Source organism: Apteryx rowi, unplaced genomic scaffold (assembly GCF_003343035.1).
Source record: "Apteryx rowi isolate R43461 unplaced genomic scaffold, aptRow1 scaffold_366, whole genome shotgun sequence".
NCBI classification, from domain to species: Eukaryota; Metazoa; Chordata; class Aves; order Apterygiformes; family Apterygidae; genus Apteryx; species Apteryx rowi.
In genome coordinates, this window is record NW_020450152.1 from 397477 (window position 1) to 412425 (window position 14949).

Sequence of the window (14949 nt, forward strand, 5' to 3'; positions counted from 1 at the left end):
AGGCAGTCACGTATCCTAGTAAGCCAGCAATGTGGGGAATGGAAGGCAGTCTTGCATGTATCCTCTCACATTTGGCTAACATCTGATAGAGATCCCTGTTTCTCCTTTGCCCTGCCCGAGTGAGGGGCATTCCGTGCAAAGGATGACTAAGGGTTTCTTCACCCAGCTACTGCCATACCATCACTGCCTCCACACAGCACACTTTCCACACAGTGTATGTACTTCATAATAGAAGCACCATATGTATTGTTTCTGCTACTGTATATGTCACATACTTTATATAACTTCTGCATAACAAACAGCTATCTGTTTGCTGCTACTGTTGGAAAGGCTGGTTATACTGTTTATTAGAAAGGTTGCTTGAAACTTACAAATTAGAATTTATAAATTTATAGTAAGTTGCATATAATCTTGACAAATATTCACAGTTCAAACTGGTTTTCCATCCTGTATTTCTTTTCCTCAGGCTAAATTTTGCTGTTGTAAAATGGTTCATCTGTTCTGAGAACAAGACTGGGAAAAATCACATTGTTTTATCCATGTTAAAATAATTCTGTTGATTGGAAAGCTGTTTTCCTCTCTCCTTCACCTTAGCACCCAGTTGTCTGAGTTGTGCCCTCTGCAGGCCCCATGGAAACCCTTTTCAATAGGGCTACTCTAGAAGAATCCCAGTTCTCCCGTGTTCACAGGGGATTTGTGCAGGTAAATGTTCCCACGGCTCGGAGGCAGAGCCTGAGCCTGCAGCGAGCCCCGTGGCTGTAGCCCAGTGGTTCATTTTGAGTCCAGACTCAGGCCCCTGTTGGGAGCAGCTGGCCTGCAAGGGGAAGCTTCCCAGATTGAATGCAGAAGCAGTCTTATTTTCTAAAGAGACTGCTTGATTTCTCACATGTAATGAAGTGTTTTAATGCATATAGGTCTATTATTTACCATCTTCTGCCATAACTGCTTAGTGTGCCCCCTTTTTGTTTCTGTTTCTGTGAAACGGTGTCATTAAATTTACCCACTTTAACAAAGTAAGTGGAGACATCTACAAATAAAGCACTGTGAATCATCATCGTTGGTTCCTTTTATCTTAAATGGTAACTCATAAGCTTTTCAGAAAGTCTCTTAATCTGTTCAGTATTTTGTAATTTGGTGACATTCTAAGTGATTTTTTTTAAAGCTGATGACTAATGATTGCACAGTAATGCCTGATCCTTATCATACTTCTGGAGGTATAAAGCCTCCATCACCCCCACTACTGGGATAATTATAAAAGTCAGATACTGAGATGCTCAACAAGAATAGACTGTAGCCCATCTACCAGAGAACATCCATAGCCAGCCTGTCCTCAGTCAGGCCATAAGAATTGGGCAAATTCCAGGCACAATGCTTTGAAGATTATTAGACCCCTTTTTATAACTCTGCTCTTCCTCTTCCCGACACATGTACGCACACTCACACCCTCCTCCAGGCTCTGACAGGCTTGTCAGAGAGTTGCACAAGCAGAGCCCTTCACTGGTGAGAGAGATTCAGCTGTCAGCCCTGCACTCCTTTCTGGAACTGACGGTAGGGAGTGTCTAGCTCAACAAAAGGCTTAATGTGCTTGAGGTTATTAGCAAATGGAATAAAAGCCTTTAAACTTCTACTAGATGCAGTTTCCAGTGGATACCCTTTGAGTAGCCACTCACTTTGGATCCACCTGCTCAGTTTGTGTCTGAATCCTTTGTGTGCACAGTGAGGTTCTCACATGCAGCCCTGCTGCCAGCTACCTGCCCAGGTCTGCTCTAAAATGGATGATGGTGGGGGGGGTCTAGCTATGCTCAGCCACTGGTCACATGCAGGCATGCATTTCTGCCCACATGGAGGTGAAGCAAAATGAAGTAACCATACTGTCTGGGGAGCAGCTTCAAAAGCAGGAAACCTATTAGCACTCTGCCAAGGACCCTGTTCCTCAAAGGAGCAGGGAGCTCTCTCATCGCAGTGACCAGGTAGGAAAGTGGTCAGTATCTTTTATCTGATGCTTAGACCTTTACAAGACCTGAAGAACCATAGCACTCTCATACATGCCTTCCCTTTTTCACAACCCTATCACACCTACATAACTTCCCTTCTGCCCAGCCAGCAACTCCTCATCTGCCACTGCTTTGCTCTGCGCCGAAACTGAAACACACAGGTCTAAAATGCTAAAGAACTGAAGTGATGTTTCTCTACCAAACCCGTAGCAAACAGTGAGGAGTATGATAAGAGATTCATTTTCACTTACCAAAGATTAGATTAACCAACTCAAAGATTATGAGATCAAAATCCAACATATCTGATGGTGTATTTCCCCACCCCTCCTACTGTGACCTTTTAATGTAGTGTAAACTGCTGAGAAAGTTATTTTAAATGTCTTTGGTGGTTTATGGTAGGGGTTTGTGGTACCTCTACATCACACAGCCTTTCATTAAAATGGCAGGGAGTGATTCAGATTATCAGAGGAGTTTTTGCTTTCCAATTTCTGGGATTTAGGAAATTGTAGTAGGGAATTTGTATTGCTGCTGTTACCTGTGGTATTATCAACAGACTATATGGTAGAGTAAATAAGCCTAAAAAAGAAAAGCAATAGAAATAATATTATGGATTCCCTAAAAACTCTGCCAAGATGTTGAATACTAAACATCACAGTCAGCTCTTGCCATGCTGTTCTTGAGGAGGGGCTGTTCTGCTGCAGGTTGCAGAGTGCTCGCTGGCTGAGTTCACTGCTGCTCACTGTCTTCTCTTTCCTTTATGCAGGATGGAGGATGCAGCTGCCCAGGAGATGTCGCCAAAGCATTTGGTAAGGACAACATGTAGGTCCATGGTTATTCCCAACATAAGTCCAGCACAGTCAGCAGTGATGCAGGAGTCAATTTGACCCTGAATGTGTAATCAGCAATAGGTTACATTTGCCCCCGTGGCTGACTCCACTGAAATTAATACACCTAATATAAATTTGCTCTTTGTCTGATTTACACAGTCCAAATTCTACAGAGCAAGATCTTACCCTGGTCGAAGTCCTATTTAGAAACTATCTGTCAGGTGTGCATGAGACAGGCTTTCTGATATAGCCACTGGGACAGTCATACAAAGAAAACTGATAAGGATTTCTTCTGAGTAGGGTTCAAGAATGACTGCAATATTGCCAGATCTGGCTGACCTGGGCCCTGAATGGACAGAGATGGTGGAATGTGTGCTGGACACAGTAACAAAGCGAAAAGGCAGGCCAGATCCCAGGAGATGTTCTTGGGATCAGCTATCCACTTGAAGAGCTGCCATTTTATTTATACTGTATCCCCTAGAGCTGAACAGATGACTAAAACATCCAAGTTAATAATTAACAGATTTGCTGTCATGCCAATAGCTTTAGTAAGTTGCACCAGCTTTTACTGATAGAGCAGTTAATCTCTGAGTATTTTCTGCTGGGCATGAAAGTTACATCAGTTGGGGAGGAGGGAGGTTACGGTTGTCACTTAGCCATAACCTTCTTGCTGCTCTATGTGTGAATCAGACTGAATGCACTCAGCAATGGTCTGGCAGGACATTTAAAGACACACTCCTTTCCCCCCAAACACCAGTCGATTTGGAGATGTCTCAGTGTGGAAGTGCCTGGAATACAGTTCAGCACAGCCTCACATTGGTATTTCAGGGTGATATGGTACAAGAGATGGCACATTATGATAAAGCACATTTGCTCAGCAGGAAGCTTTGCAAGGCTGGAAAGCAGGGACAGGCCCAAACTAAGATTACGGCCAACAAAAACTTTCCTCCTGGAAAGGTTGAAACCAAAATCTGTCTTCTGAGTTTGCAGACAGCTCCTGTTTTTAGACGGGTCAGATGACAACAGAGACTTAATGAGAGAATTTTAAGCACAGCCCTGGGGTGATTGCTACCAGCAAGGAATCTGCTCTCTCCCCAGATTTCACAGGACCCTTGGGTTACCCAGTGGGTGAGGTAGGGAGAGATATTTTCAGATGGGTGATTCTTACATAGCTGAACACCAGCACCCGCCCTCTCTAACAACAAGATTATGTTAAAAAAAAAACCACCCAGCCTCTCCTCACCCCATCCCACCCTGACATCATGCTGCCTGCGGTGAAGCCTTTGTTCTGCCTGGCTTTCTCTGGCTCCCTGGCTCCTCCCTGTTGTTGCCAGAGTCGTTGTCAGGCTGTTGCAAGTGGGATTATGGTCTTGCTGCATTCCAGGCTGCTGCAGCAGCAACCTGGCCCATGGAAAAGGTCTTATTTCAACAAGAGCATTTCCAGAATTTAAAACAACAGGAAACAACTTCAAAGTCTTTAAATTGTTTTCCTTTGCAATGTTTATAGCAAGTCTGAAGGGTCCTTTTAATCTTTTTGGGCCACACTGAGGGGAAACTTGTTCAAAACCTGTGGAAGGGCAGATTCAGGCTTTCAGCTCACTAGCCAGGCGGTGCTGGGATTTGCAGTGGAACCTGTTTAAGGCTACCACGGATTGCCCTGGCAGAGGAGTGTTGGGAAAAAGCTAAGATTATATAGGCAGTAGTCCTACACTGGCAGTAGACCAGAGAGAATAGTCTAACCTATGTGTCACTGGTATAGGGCTGGAACTAACAGAGATTATTCTGAGACAATAAACTTACCATATGTGGTTATGTATCATTGAGATAGCCAGTCTTTGGAAACATGACTAGATAGAACCAGGTGTGCCATCCAAGATGGAAGGCAAAATAAACTCCTAGATAACATTACTATTATCAGTGTTTATTGAATGCTATTGAGGTGATTGGCTATGTGAGCTACGCAAAAGACAGCCTCCATGCCCAGCATTTACAAGCCAAAGCCCTGATCCTAACACTGAATTGTGCTGAGAGCTTCTTGGGGGAGAGGAGTCACATAAATATATTGGCTATCATGGACTGAGGGCTAAAGGACACAGACATACCATTTTACCTGGAGATGGAGGCCTGGGCAAGGCATGGAGAAGAGACCTGAAGAAGGCTTTCAGTTAACATATGATGACACCATCTCTTTTTGGTAGACCCTTGTTAAAAGTCTGCATGAAAGGCATGCTAAGTGGTTTATTATAAAGCAGTGATAAGGTAGTCATATAGATCATAAAAAAATGAGGATGTTCCAGATGTGAAAGCTGACAATGAAAAATGGCTAAAGATGTGACAGGAGGAGAAAAGCTGGCAGCAGCAAGAGGGGCTGCAGGGTAAAATGGATTGAGTGCACATGAAGAGCTGTGAAGAACCTTGAAGAAGGTGCTGAGAAGTGTTACACGTGAAAGGTGAGGCTCAGCCATTGACTGGTGTTGGCAGTCAGAGGTAGATGGGGCATTCTCACAGAGGGGAAACAAGGTAGAAGACTAGTAAAGAAAAGCAGACATCACAATAGAGAAACACTGAAGTTGGGGGGCAAAAATGCTGCAAGTTACAGATATTTTGGGAGAGACTGCTGGAATGCAGGAATTGCTGGCTGGGAACATCTGGATTTGGGAAACTGAAGATGACACTGCCATTGTGTGTTGGAGATGATAATGGAAAAGCTATACATGGATCAGGAAGAAAAGAGGTGTTCTGATGCAAGAGTGAAAGAGAGTGCATGAAGAACTTTATGTAGACCTCTTAGATGGTTCACGTAACTGCACCCTTGAAAAGGCTGATAACATGAATACATTTCTCAGAATGCCCCAGAGAGGCACTACCGTCTCCATTTTTAAAGATGAGAAGTCAGAGCACTGAGATACTAAGTTCCGTTGCCTGAGGTCACATATATTTATGTGACACAGCCAGGAACAGAATGTGCCTTTGAATCCTGCGCCAGCATCTTAAACACAGTACTGCTGCTCCTTACAGCAGTGGTGAGAAGAGATATAAGAGCAGGGAAGGAAAAGGAAGGAAAAGTCAGATGGAAAAGTCAGCTGGGGACATACACTGGTTCCAAAACATACCTGACAGATCATAGTGGCTTCTTTCCTGTTTTCCATTACTGTGTACATACACCAAATGATGCGAAGGCTCACTGGCTCAGGCAGAGCCCAGGTGAATGTTGCTTCCATGAGCCAGTTGGGGTCCAGGCACAATTACACTGCATCTGCCTGGAGGGCTCCAAAAGCTAACTCCAGCCAGCTGTGTGTGGAGCCAGTCTGGTTATCTGTAGCTTGTATTATCAGGCACACAAAAGACACTTGAGGGACTCCAAGCAGAACCAGCAAACGTATATAAGTGCTGCAAGATTGGGCTGGCACACATGTTCTGTAATGACTGTAATGACCTGAAAGATGAGAGATGTCAATGGGCAAAACTAGGACAGGTTCAGTGCAGGGCCCCAGGAGGAGCATCCTCCCCAGCATCAGAGCACTGGGGAGCACAGTGTAGCAATGTCTAAATGGCTTTTTGTTGAAACAGGCAAAGTCTAGCAGACTGGAGGTGAGCTACTGAGACACCTGTATGCAGTGTACCCCAACACATCCTGTGTTATCTGGTGGGGGTTGTTACCAGRTGTTCTTGATCCCCTGCTACCTTAAATAATGGCATGCTACCTGTACATGAAAATGAAGACTACAGCTAGGAGTTGCAGGTGTCACCAGCACTTCTGGTCAGTACAGAAAAGCATACATAAGTAAGGAAAGAACATGTTAAAAACTGCAGCCTCCTTGTTGGAGATTAACTGGTACAAAAGTGGTGGAACAGATTTGAAACTTTCAGACATCATTGCATTGCTGAAGCAGGGTGGAAAGTTCTGAAGAGCATTGGAAAAACATATTTAATATGGGCTTGTCATTCCTGGAGCTGCAGGGCAGTAAGAGTGTGTCATTCCAATGTTTAGAAGTTCTGCCCTGTGTGAAGCACAGCTCTGGGCTGCATTTGCTGTAACCTGGCTCCTCTCTCCTAGAAAAACTTGAATTATGTTGCAGTTTGCAAATGTTACTCAAGTTGGAAGAGTTTCAATCCTGTAATTCAAACATATTTGCTTTTCTTCCAAAATATACAATCAAAAGAAAAATAATAGATACCTAAGTGTGCATGAACCACAATTCTGTGATTCTGAAGTGTAGATTTTGTATGCATCTAAGAAGAGATTGTGACAATTTGGCACTAATAATTTGGAGGCTGGGGGACCTACCACCAGAGACAGAATTAGGACTGGGGAGCATGGGGATGGTTTGGCAAGGCAAAGAGTCCAGAGTGTCCTTTGGCAGGCCTTTAACTTGTTTCAGGGCCCRCCTTGAAACATTGACCCCCAGACCTCTCCCTCCTTCCCCATGTTGTTTTCATCCACTTATGAGGCAGCCATCAACTAGATTTCCCAGTGTACTTAGTTTCTGCAAAACTGGAGCAAGATCATGCCAGGGAGCAACAGGAGCTCCCCACAAGTAACTGAGAATATCCTAAAGGATGAGCATTCCCTTCATTTTTGTATGTTAATAGTAGTATCAGATGTGACTCAACTTGAGGCTTTAAATCTCCTGGCCATCTGGAATGAGAACTCAGGAAAAATCTGCCAGGTAGCTGGCAAGATAGGACACCTGAATGGGTGCCTGCCTGTAAATATTGCATGTGATGTTCTCAGCAGTTTAGCACAAATGTCAGTTTTAATATCCCTTTATCATGGACATATTTTTCCTTTCAAACACCAAACAGGCAAAAGAAGGTGAAGACAGAGCAGAGCAGCTGGGTTCTCTGTTCCCAGGCATTGCTGCTGAGTCTGCTCTTTGGGGAAGGGCCGGTGGGGGGGAGCTGGCTTTTAGAAATCGATGCACACTCCACAGTTGACGTGTATTCTGAGATCAAAGTATTCCCAAATTCAAGTTTGTCTCCAGAGCTTTTAAACAAATAGCAGAAACTGCGCAGAGTTAGTAGTGATTTCACTTACTGTTCAGATCTCAAGGTCCAGTGCTTTTGTTTGGTTAGTGACAGAGATGAGTGAATCCTAAATGTCAGACTTACCTAGACTGGGATCTCCCCAGAGCTCAGACATGTTCAGAACAGGTTAGTTCAGGCTCATCTGCTTTCTATGAAGTGAGGTTTATAGCCCTGTTCTTTGCCAGTTCTGGGAAGAAGCTGAGCAGAGGGGCCTGTTCTGACACAGGCACATAGAAGAAGCCATCAATTTGGACAGGAAAATACTTTGTTTCAGGGATGAAACCGCAAGCTCAGAAAAGAGTAAAAGCCAAACCTATTTCATATATATGCATATATGTACATATGTATATGTATGTGTGTATGTTTTCACATTTCATAAGACCTCTGCACTTGATTTTTCCGAGAAAGGCTGGATATGCCAAAATGTCACAGTAAGAGCAGCCAGTGCAATAATTCCAGCCTAGCTGGAAATACTAGAAATAACTGTAGAAACCAAGAATGATTCCCAAAATGTTCTCCCGGATCTTATTCCCAGTGGGACTGAGCTCATGAGTTGCAAACCCAGGGGAGATGGACAGACTGGACAGACTGGACAGACATACAGCATATTTGGGTGTTCAATATTGTTATTTAGTACCTGGATCACTGTGGTATTTAGGAGCTGTAGCGATCAGTCAGACTGCCTCTCTGCTGCATGCTCTGTACCACATCCATCCAGAGCATTTTGTGAGGGATTACCCTGTGTTACACTGAACACCTGTGTGGCTGATGGGATTGAAAAATCCATCATGTAATTTAAAAATCTGCTTGTTTTTTGTCAGTATTGGGGAGAGTACATTCATGGGTACACCTCCTTTCAGAGTACATTCCTACTCACATCTTGTAGCCTAGAAAACTTTTGAAGGAGAAGTTGTCCTCTTGTTTGTACAGCATCAAGCTCAACAGGTCCTACCCCTGTGATTAGGGCTTCTAAGTGCTGCTGTCACCATAGGAGTTAATAAAGGAGCTGTGCTCAGGTACTTCTGTGAGCTAAAGGGTTAAAACTGAATTCAAAACTTTTACAGAGTGTAAGGTAGAGTAGAATAATGATTTACATCTTCAACATAACAGAAAAGGATTCTTTGCATTTAAAGTATCAGAGAAATACAATTTGGCATGTCTCAGTTCTTCAGTAAAGCATTTCTTCCAAGTTTGCTGCATCCATTGCAGGAGAGGACTCTCTGTACTGAAGTATTTAGGGCTGGCTATTGTTTTTGAAGGCCACTGTGTTCTTGCTTTGTCTTTCACCCTCTTCTCCCCCTCCTTATCTGTCACTCTGATGATCACAGGAGCTGGTGCTGATTTCGTCATGCTTGGAGGAATGTTTGCAGGCCACGACCAGTGCGCTGGAGAGATTATGGAAAAAAATGGCAAGAAGGTGAAACTCTTCTACGGTATGAGCTCTGATACAGCCATGAAGAAGTATGCAGGAGGGGTTGCTGAATACAGGTATGAATTCACACAGGAGCAATTGCAGCAAGCCATCCAGTGACTTCTGGAGCTGAATTTTGCAAATAGCATCTGTTGCAAACAGGCTTATGCCTCTATTCTCGTTTAGGAAGTGTTAACAAGCAGTTATGGCAGCAGATCTGAGAGAAGGGTGCCGTCAAAGGGGAGGCCAGCAGAAGGAGCTGGGATGGATAGCCAAGAGCAGCCCTGTTTACTCAGTTGCAGCCTGTGCAGGATGCTGTCCTTCCTGCATTAGGTACAGGGTCTGGGAAATCGTTAGTCACTGTTCTGACTTTTGGGTCTCTCAGGCTGTGTCTGAATTACCTGCTGGAACAAGGCACACCAAGCTGCAGTTTCTGGCCCTCTGCTCATCCAGATTGAGTATCCTGTTGGTGTATGGGCTACCAGTTGGCCCACATACTCCCTTCTGTTTGCGAAGAGTGGGTGCATGGTGGATCAGCAAAGCACAGCTGGAGTTTGCCCCAGTGTGGAGTTCAGTTACTGTTGTAACACTAATGAGGGCCAAGGACCTCAAAAGCGCTCTCAGTCCCAGGCAGTAGCCCTGGGACCCAGGCTTGGATTTGGTGGGCAGTCTTTTGGGGCAGCAGAATCCTACTATACAGATTTCCCACCCCTTTCTAGGTAGCAGAGCAGCAGAGTAGCCATTACCCCTTCTCCCAAAATCATGCAGCATGTGGGAACTTGGGTTTTCAGCTAAACTCCTCAGAGACAACCCTTGGGAAGGCAAGGAAGACAAGCTTAGCAAAGGAATCTCTTGTACATTGCTATTTTACTCCTGAAAACACTGGAGAATTTCAGCTTTTTGAAAAAGCAGCCAACTGTGGAAAAGTTCCCTCAATTTCTTCTCTCTTACAAGTGGCTGGTATGATCACTGCCCTTAAACTATGTGGTTATTCCATACTTTGTTAGAGGATGTTTTCCATCCTACATCATGCACTGGCTTAGTGAGGTATCCCTTTTGATTCTGCTGTTCCACTGGGTCAGATTCAGGCTCTGGTCCCATCTGATAAACTGCTGTCTGTAAGGATCTTGGAGCCAGTCGCACTACCTATTGTTCCAGACGTTCAGGACATTCATTTTTTTTTTCCAAGGTGTCCAGCTGCTACTAGGGGCAAGAGTTGCAGCACCCCTGAAGGTGAAAGTGTAGAATGTAAGGCAGGTCCCTTGAAACAAAATGGGATTTACAAAACAAAATAGGGTTCACATTTTGACACAGAGATATGCTGATAGAACCATGGCCAAGAAGCAGACTCTTCCTGACTTTGTGCTAGGTAGAAAGCATCTTCGATCCCACCTCCTGCCCCCCCTCCCCGACACTAACTGTTCTGATGGCTTTTGTCTGATACTTCTGAAGCATGACAATGTGCCTTAAAAATGTACCTAGTATTCACAAAATGGTAAGACACAGCCTATTTCAGAGCATTTACACTTGTCTGCTTTGGCCTAAATGTCCCAAGCTAGTTATTATACGCTATTAAATTTCAACAGTAATGGAGACTAAGGAATGTTAGTGGTAGGCATTTTGCAGGAGGGACCTGGAAACATGAAGTCATTAGCATTCCTCCTCTGGCAGAAAACCCAGTCTCATTGAAACAGAAGTCTGTATGAAGATTGGAAAGCAGAGAGCTTGTGGACTCTGCACTTCTCTGATAGTGTGTACCTACTATACAGAGTCTGGTTCACTACCACTTTGTGAGGAAGACTGAGGAGGAGAAAGATATCAGTAGGCCATAGGATGAAGGATGATAGTAAAGTGCTTTTCAAGGGCAAAAACACTTGTGCTGAGTTTTGGCATTTGTTTTTGCAAAAAAAGATATTTCTTAACAAGTAAAAAGATAATACAGTAAATACTGTAGCTTGAGGAGAATATGTATATCCTGGCAGATTCTCAAGCCAGGATTTTTCTGCCTCTAATAGGATGAGAAGGGAAAAGGGATACCTTTACATTCTGCATGGGGCAGACTTAGATGTCTTTCCAGAGTGCAGCGTACCCTTTCTACTTGACCTGAGCCCACACATCTCTTTCATGGGCTCTGACCAGAAGCTGATGAGCAGTGTGCAAGGGAGTTTTTAATCTCATGTTGGCTGTGTTTGTATCATTTTAAAAGCACTCCTATCTTCAGGATATCTAGCTACATTGAGGCCATCCAGTGGATTGCTTAGGGGACCAACTCTTGTGGCTGGGTCTCCACCTGGTTGCTCTGCAAGACTGTTTTGGCACAGCAGGTTGCAGGCTCAGTGTCCTTTCTTTTCTAAGCACAACTGTTTCTTTGCAGAAGAAAGGGCTGCAGAAAAGCCCATCTGTGTCTTGAACAAGCTGAAATGATGTACCAGAAAGGCTTCCTGCATGTCTCTGAGCTTTGATTCACTCTGGGCTCATCTGCCAGTCCCCAGAAACCGTCAACTTTTTTTTGGTTCCTCCTCTCTCCCCAGCAAATCTGCTTGGCATCAAAGCCTCTGAACAAATGGTCTGAGTGGATGGCACTAGTAATTATCTTATAATTTAAAAGTGGCAGCTGCCAGTTACACGGAGGTGATGGCAGCCTTTTATCTGAGCTAGGAAAACCTGCTGTCCTTTGCTACCCTGCGTTTGTATCAGCAACTGGAGTGTGGGAAAGGCCTGATGCTGTTAGGGCGCGTTGTTGATGGCTGTTCCCTAGGAGAACACAGTGCAGCCCAGGCAAGCTGCATGGATCTCAGTGCAGCACAGTCATTTAGTGCCCAGCCACTACAGAGTGGGTGAAAGTTGCAGGAAAAGTTTGAGAAACCTTCCTGTAGCAGTGGGCCAAAGGACTGAGGCAGCTGGTAAATTCTGCTCCACATAGGTGTGCATGTAATCTGGAAGCAAGATTTATCCCTAACAGGAGAATTAACTGGTCCCTCATAAAAGTGACACAAAATGCAAGTACTGTCTATGTCTTGTAGGAATAAAGGAATAATACAGAAAAGTGCTGTATTTGGTTCAGTCTAGACCCTCTAAAGCTCTTATGGACCCTGCTACTCAAATTCTGCTGTATTTTGTTTTGCATGCTGATTTTAAGGAGTCCTGTGGGGATCAAGTTCTTAAATCTACCCAGCAACAAGGGAGCAGTAGCGCAATCTGAAATTTTAAGTCTCTTCTGAGATGTTGCTTGTTTATGCCACTGACAGGTAATATAGCAGGAGTCCCCCAGTCTGCTGGTAGCTCCAACCATCTAATCTGTAAGACTTGGCTGTTAATTGTGAAGGGGCTGATTCTCGTGTGTGTGTTGTAGCCCCTACTCAGGGTTCGCTAACCACACAAGCCTTGGTCTTGGTCTTGCTTGGTCTGCCTCAGCATGATGGGTGTGTAGTTTAAAAATAGCAATTGTTAAGTTATCCAGTGCTGTAAGTATGATGGGCACTGAAGGAGCAGTTAGGAATAGGGCCAGGCTTTCCTTTTGATTACTGTGGTAGGAAAACTTAGAAGAAGTTTATTCACCTACTAGTTTAGCTCATGATGAACTGGCTCCAAAAAGGTTCTAACGCAGCATTTTAAATGCTGGATACCCCAAACTTGTCAAGTCAGTGGGGCTTCTTTATGCACATGTAAAAAGCTCAGCTGTAAATCTGTATCAGTGATCCTAATAAGCTGTTTTATCTTTAGAAGAACCTGAGCACCCACAATGTTTTATTCAAGCTGTGGGGAGCTCAGTGTGCTCAGCTCTCTGCAGAATCAGGCTACATGTCACTTAACTTCATCTTCTCAAAGTTAAACATTTTGTCTGGAGGACCTGAGCCTCCAGCAAACAGTTAAATTAAAATTGACAAGCACTGAGAGACAGGTAAGGTGAGATGACTGTTGCAGGAAATAAAGTCATGAGAGTAATTGTTTTTGTAATGAATGTGTCAAGTTGATCCCATTTAATTTTGTATGAAATCTCTGTACCCTGTTTCATTACTTCTGTGTCATTTATACATTTTTACCTCCTTCAATGAAGAACATGGGTCAGAGCTGGGAATTTCTGAAAGGCAATTATTAAGATTCTTTCAGGGGAGAAAAGAAATACGGCAAGCAGGAACAGAGACCACAGTATTATTCAGTTAAAGCCAATTTATTGGGCTTTTCTTTAACCCTTTTGAGATTTCACAGGTTTTGTGTGAACACTGCAGCCCCACTGTGGTCACTCAGCAATTCACAGCTGCTACTAAGCTGAGTTTTGGTATTTTACACTAACAATGGGGTGGAATTTGGGCCACAGAGACAAAACAGCATCAGCAGCTGGCTGCTTCTCCCTGCCTTTTCTTGGTGTCCTGAATGATAGCCTTAAAGACCTGCCTCCAATTCCTGCCATTTCCTAAATGCTCCACTCATAAGGTTGCCTAATGCAGTGGCAGCCTGACCCCCTCTAGCTTCACTCACGATTTGCTGGGCCTGCTGGAGCACTGTCACACATGCTTCACTCCATCCACCCTGCCAGGATTCGCACCCCCTGTGCTTGTCCCTCCATGCCAGCAACAGGCTTGAGCTGGTCAGGAAGTACGGGATGCACTGCAAACTGCATCTGCTGGAAAATGGCTAAAGGAAATCTTTCTCCCTTTCTATTCACCTCTCAGTGGCTAGCAAGAGACCTTGAGTCTCTGCTGAGAGCATGCGAGCACATCTTTCCCAGCTGTTGGGAGTCGTAAGTGCTCCTTCTTCACTTTTCTTTTCTGAGAAAGGGTTAGTGTTGGGCCATAACTCCAGGAGAGATGTCAGAGCTGTAAATCCCTTGGTGGTTCCCGCTGACTGGGTTACACAGCTCTCTGCCAAGTGTGCCAGCTTTTGTGACACCTTTGAAATCCATGCAGAACCTGCATACAGGCATTCATTGTGGGCAAAACACTCTTGACCTGGCAGATTTTTACTTGATTTAATTTATTGCCAGTTAACACAAACATCTAATCACTGATTCAGGTATTGAGAAAAAAAAGAAAACATAAAAAATTAAAAAAACACCTAGGTAAACAACTACTCTCCTCTCCTCCCTTTCCGAGTCTCAACTCCCCTTGCTTTCACTGTGGGTTACACTCAGTCTGTCCCAATGTCTCACTCCTTCAGTGATACAATGGGCAGCACAGGAGCTTGTGGTCACGTGTGTGATGGTTTCTGTCTGCTGCTCCTCTGTCCTTTTTACCATTCCTGCTCCAGCACAGGTTGCCCAAGGGCTGCAATCTGTGCCCCAGTGTGGGTTGTCCACAGGCCGCAGTCCCTTCAGGGGTGTCCGTGCTCTGGTGTGGATCACCCATGGGCCTCAGTCCCTTTGGGATGTCCCCACGCCAGCTTGGAGTGCATCCTTTCAAGAGCACGATTCCAGCTGCATGTCTCCTTAAACATCTCCATGCATGTCTCCTTACATGTCACCTTCCCTAGCAGCTGCTGCTATTTCTCAAATATTTTTGAGCGGAGGCACCAGGGACTTCTCCAACTGGCTGCAGTTTTGGTGTGTGATGGGGTGCTCACCGCTGACTCCAGAGCCTGCAACCATCTGTGACTGGGAAAGGGCAGGTTCTGGTCTCCTCCCACACAGGCCACCCCTGCAGCCCCCTGCTACCCAAAGCCTACCAGTTCTGCCCAACACAGCACCCATGTG

General features: G+C 44.7%; 1 protein-coding gene across 2 annotated transcripts in view; it reads left to right on the top strand.

The window, feature by feature from the left end:
- The window catches only part of GMPR (guanosine monophosphate reductase), a 51199-nt gene that overhangs the window by 20526 nt on the left and 15724 nt on the right, over positions 1-14949 (top strand). For both annotated transcript variants that reach the window (XM_026073310.1, XM_026073309.1), the window contains exons 7-8: positions 2758-2800; positions 9178-9337. In XM_026073310.1, coding sequence (XP_025929095.1) covers positions 2758-2800; positions 9178-9337 — 203 coding nt within the window. The remainder of the gene's footprint in view (positions 1-2757; positions 2801-9177; positions 9338-14949) is intronic.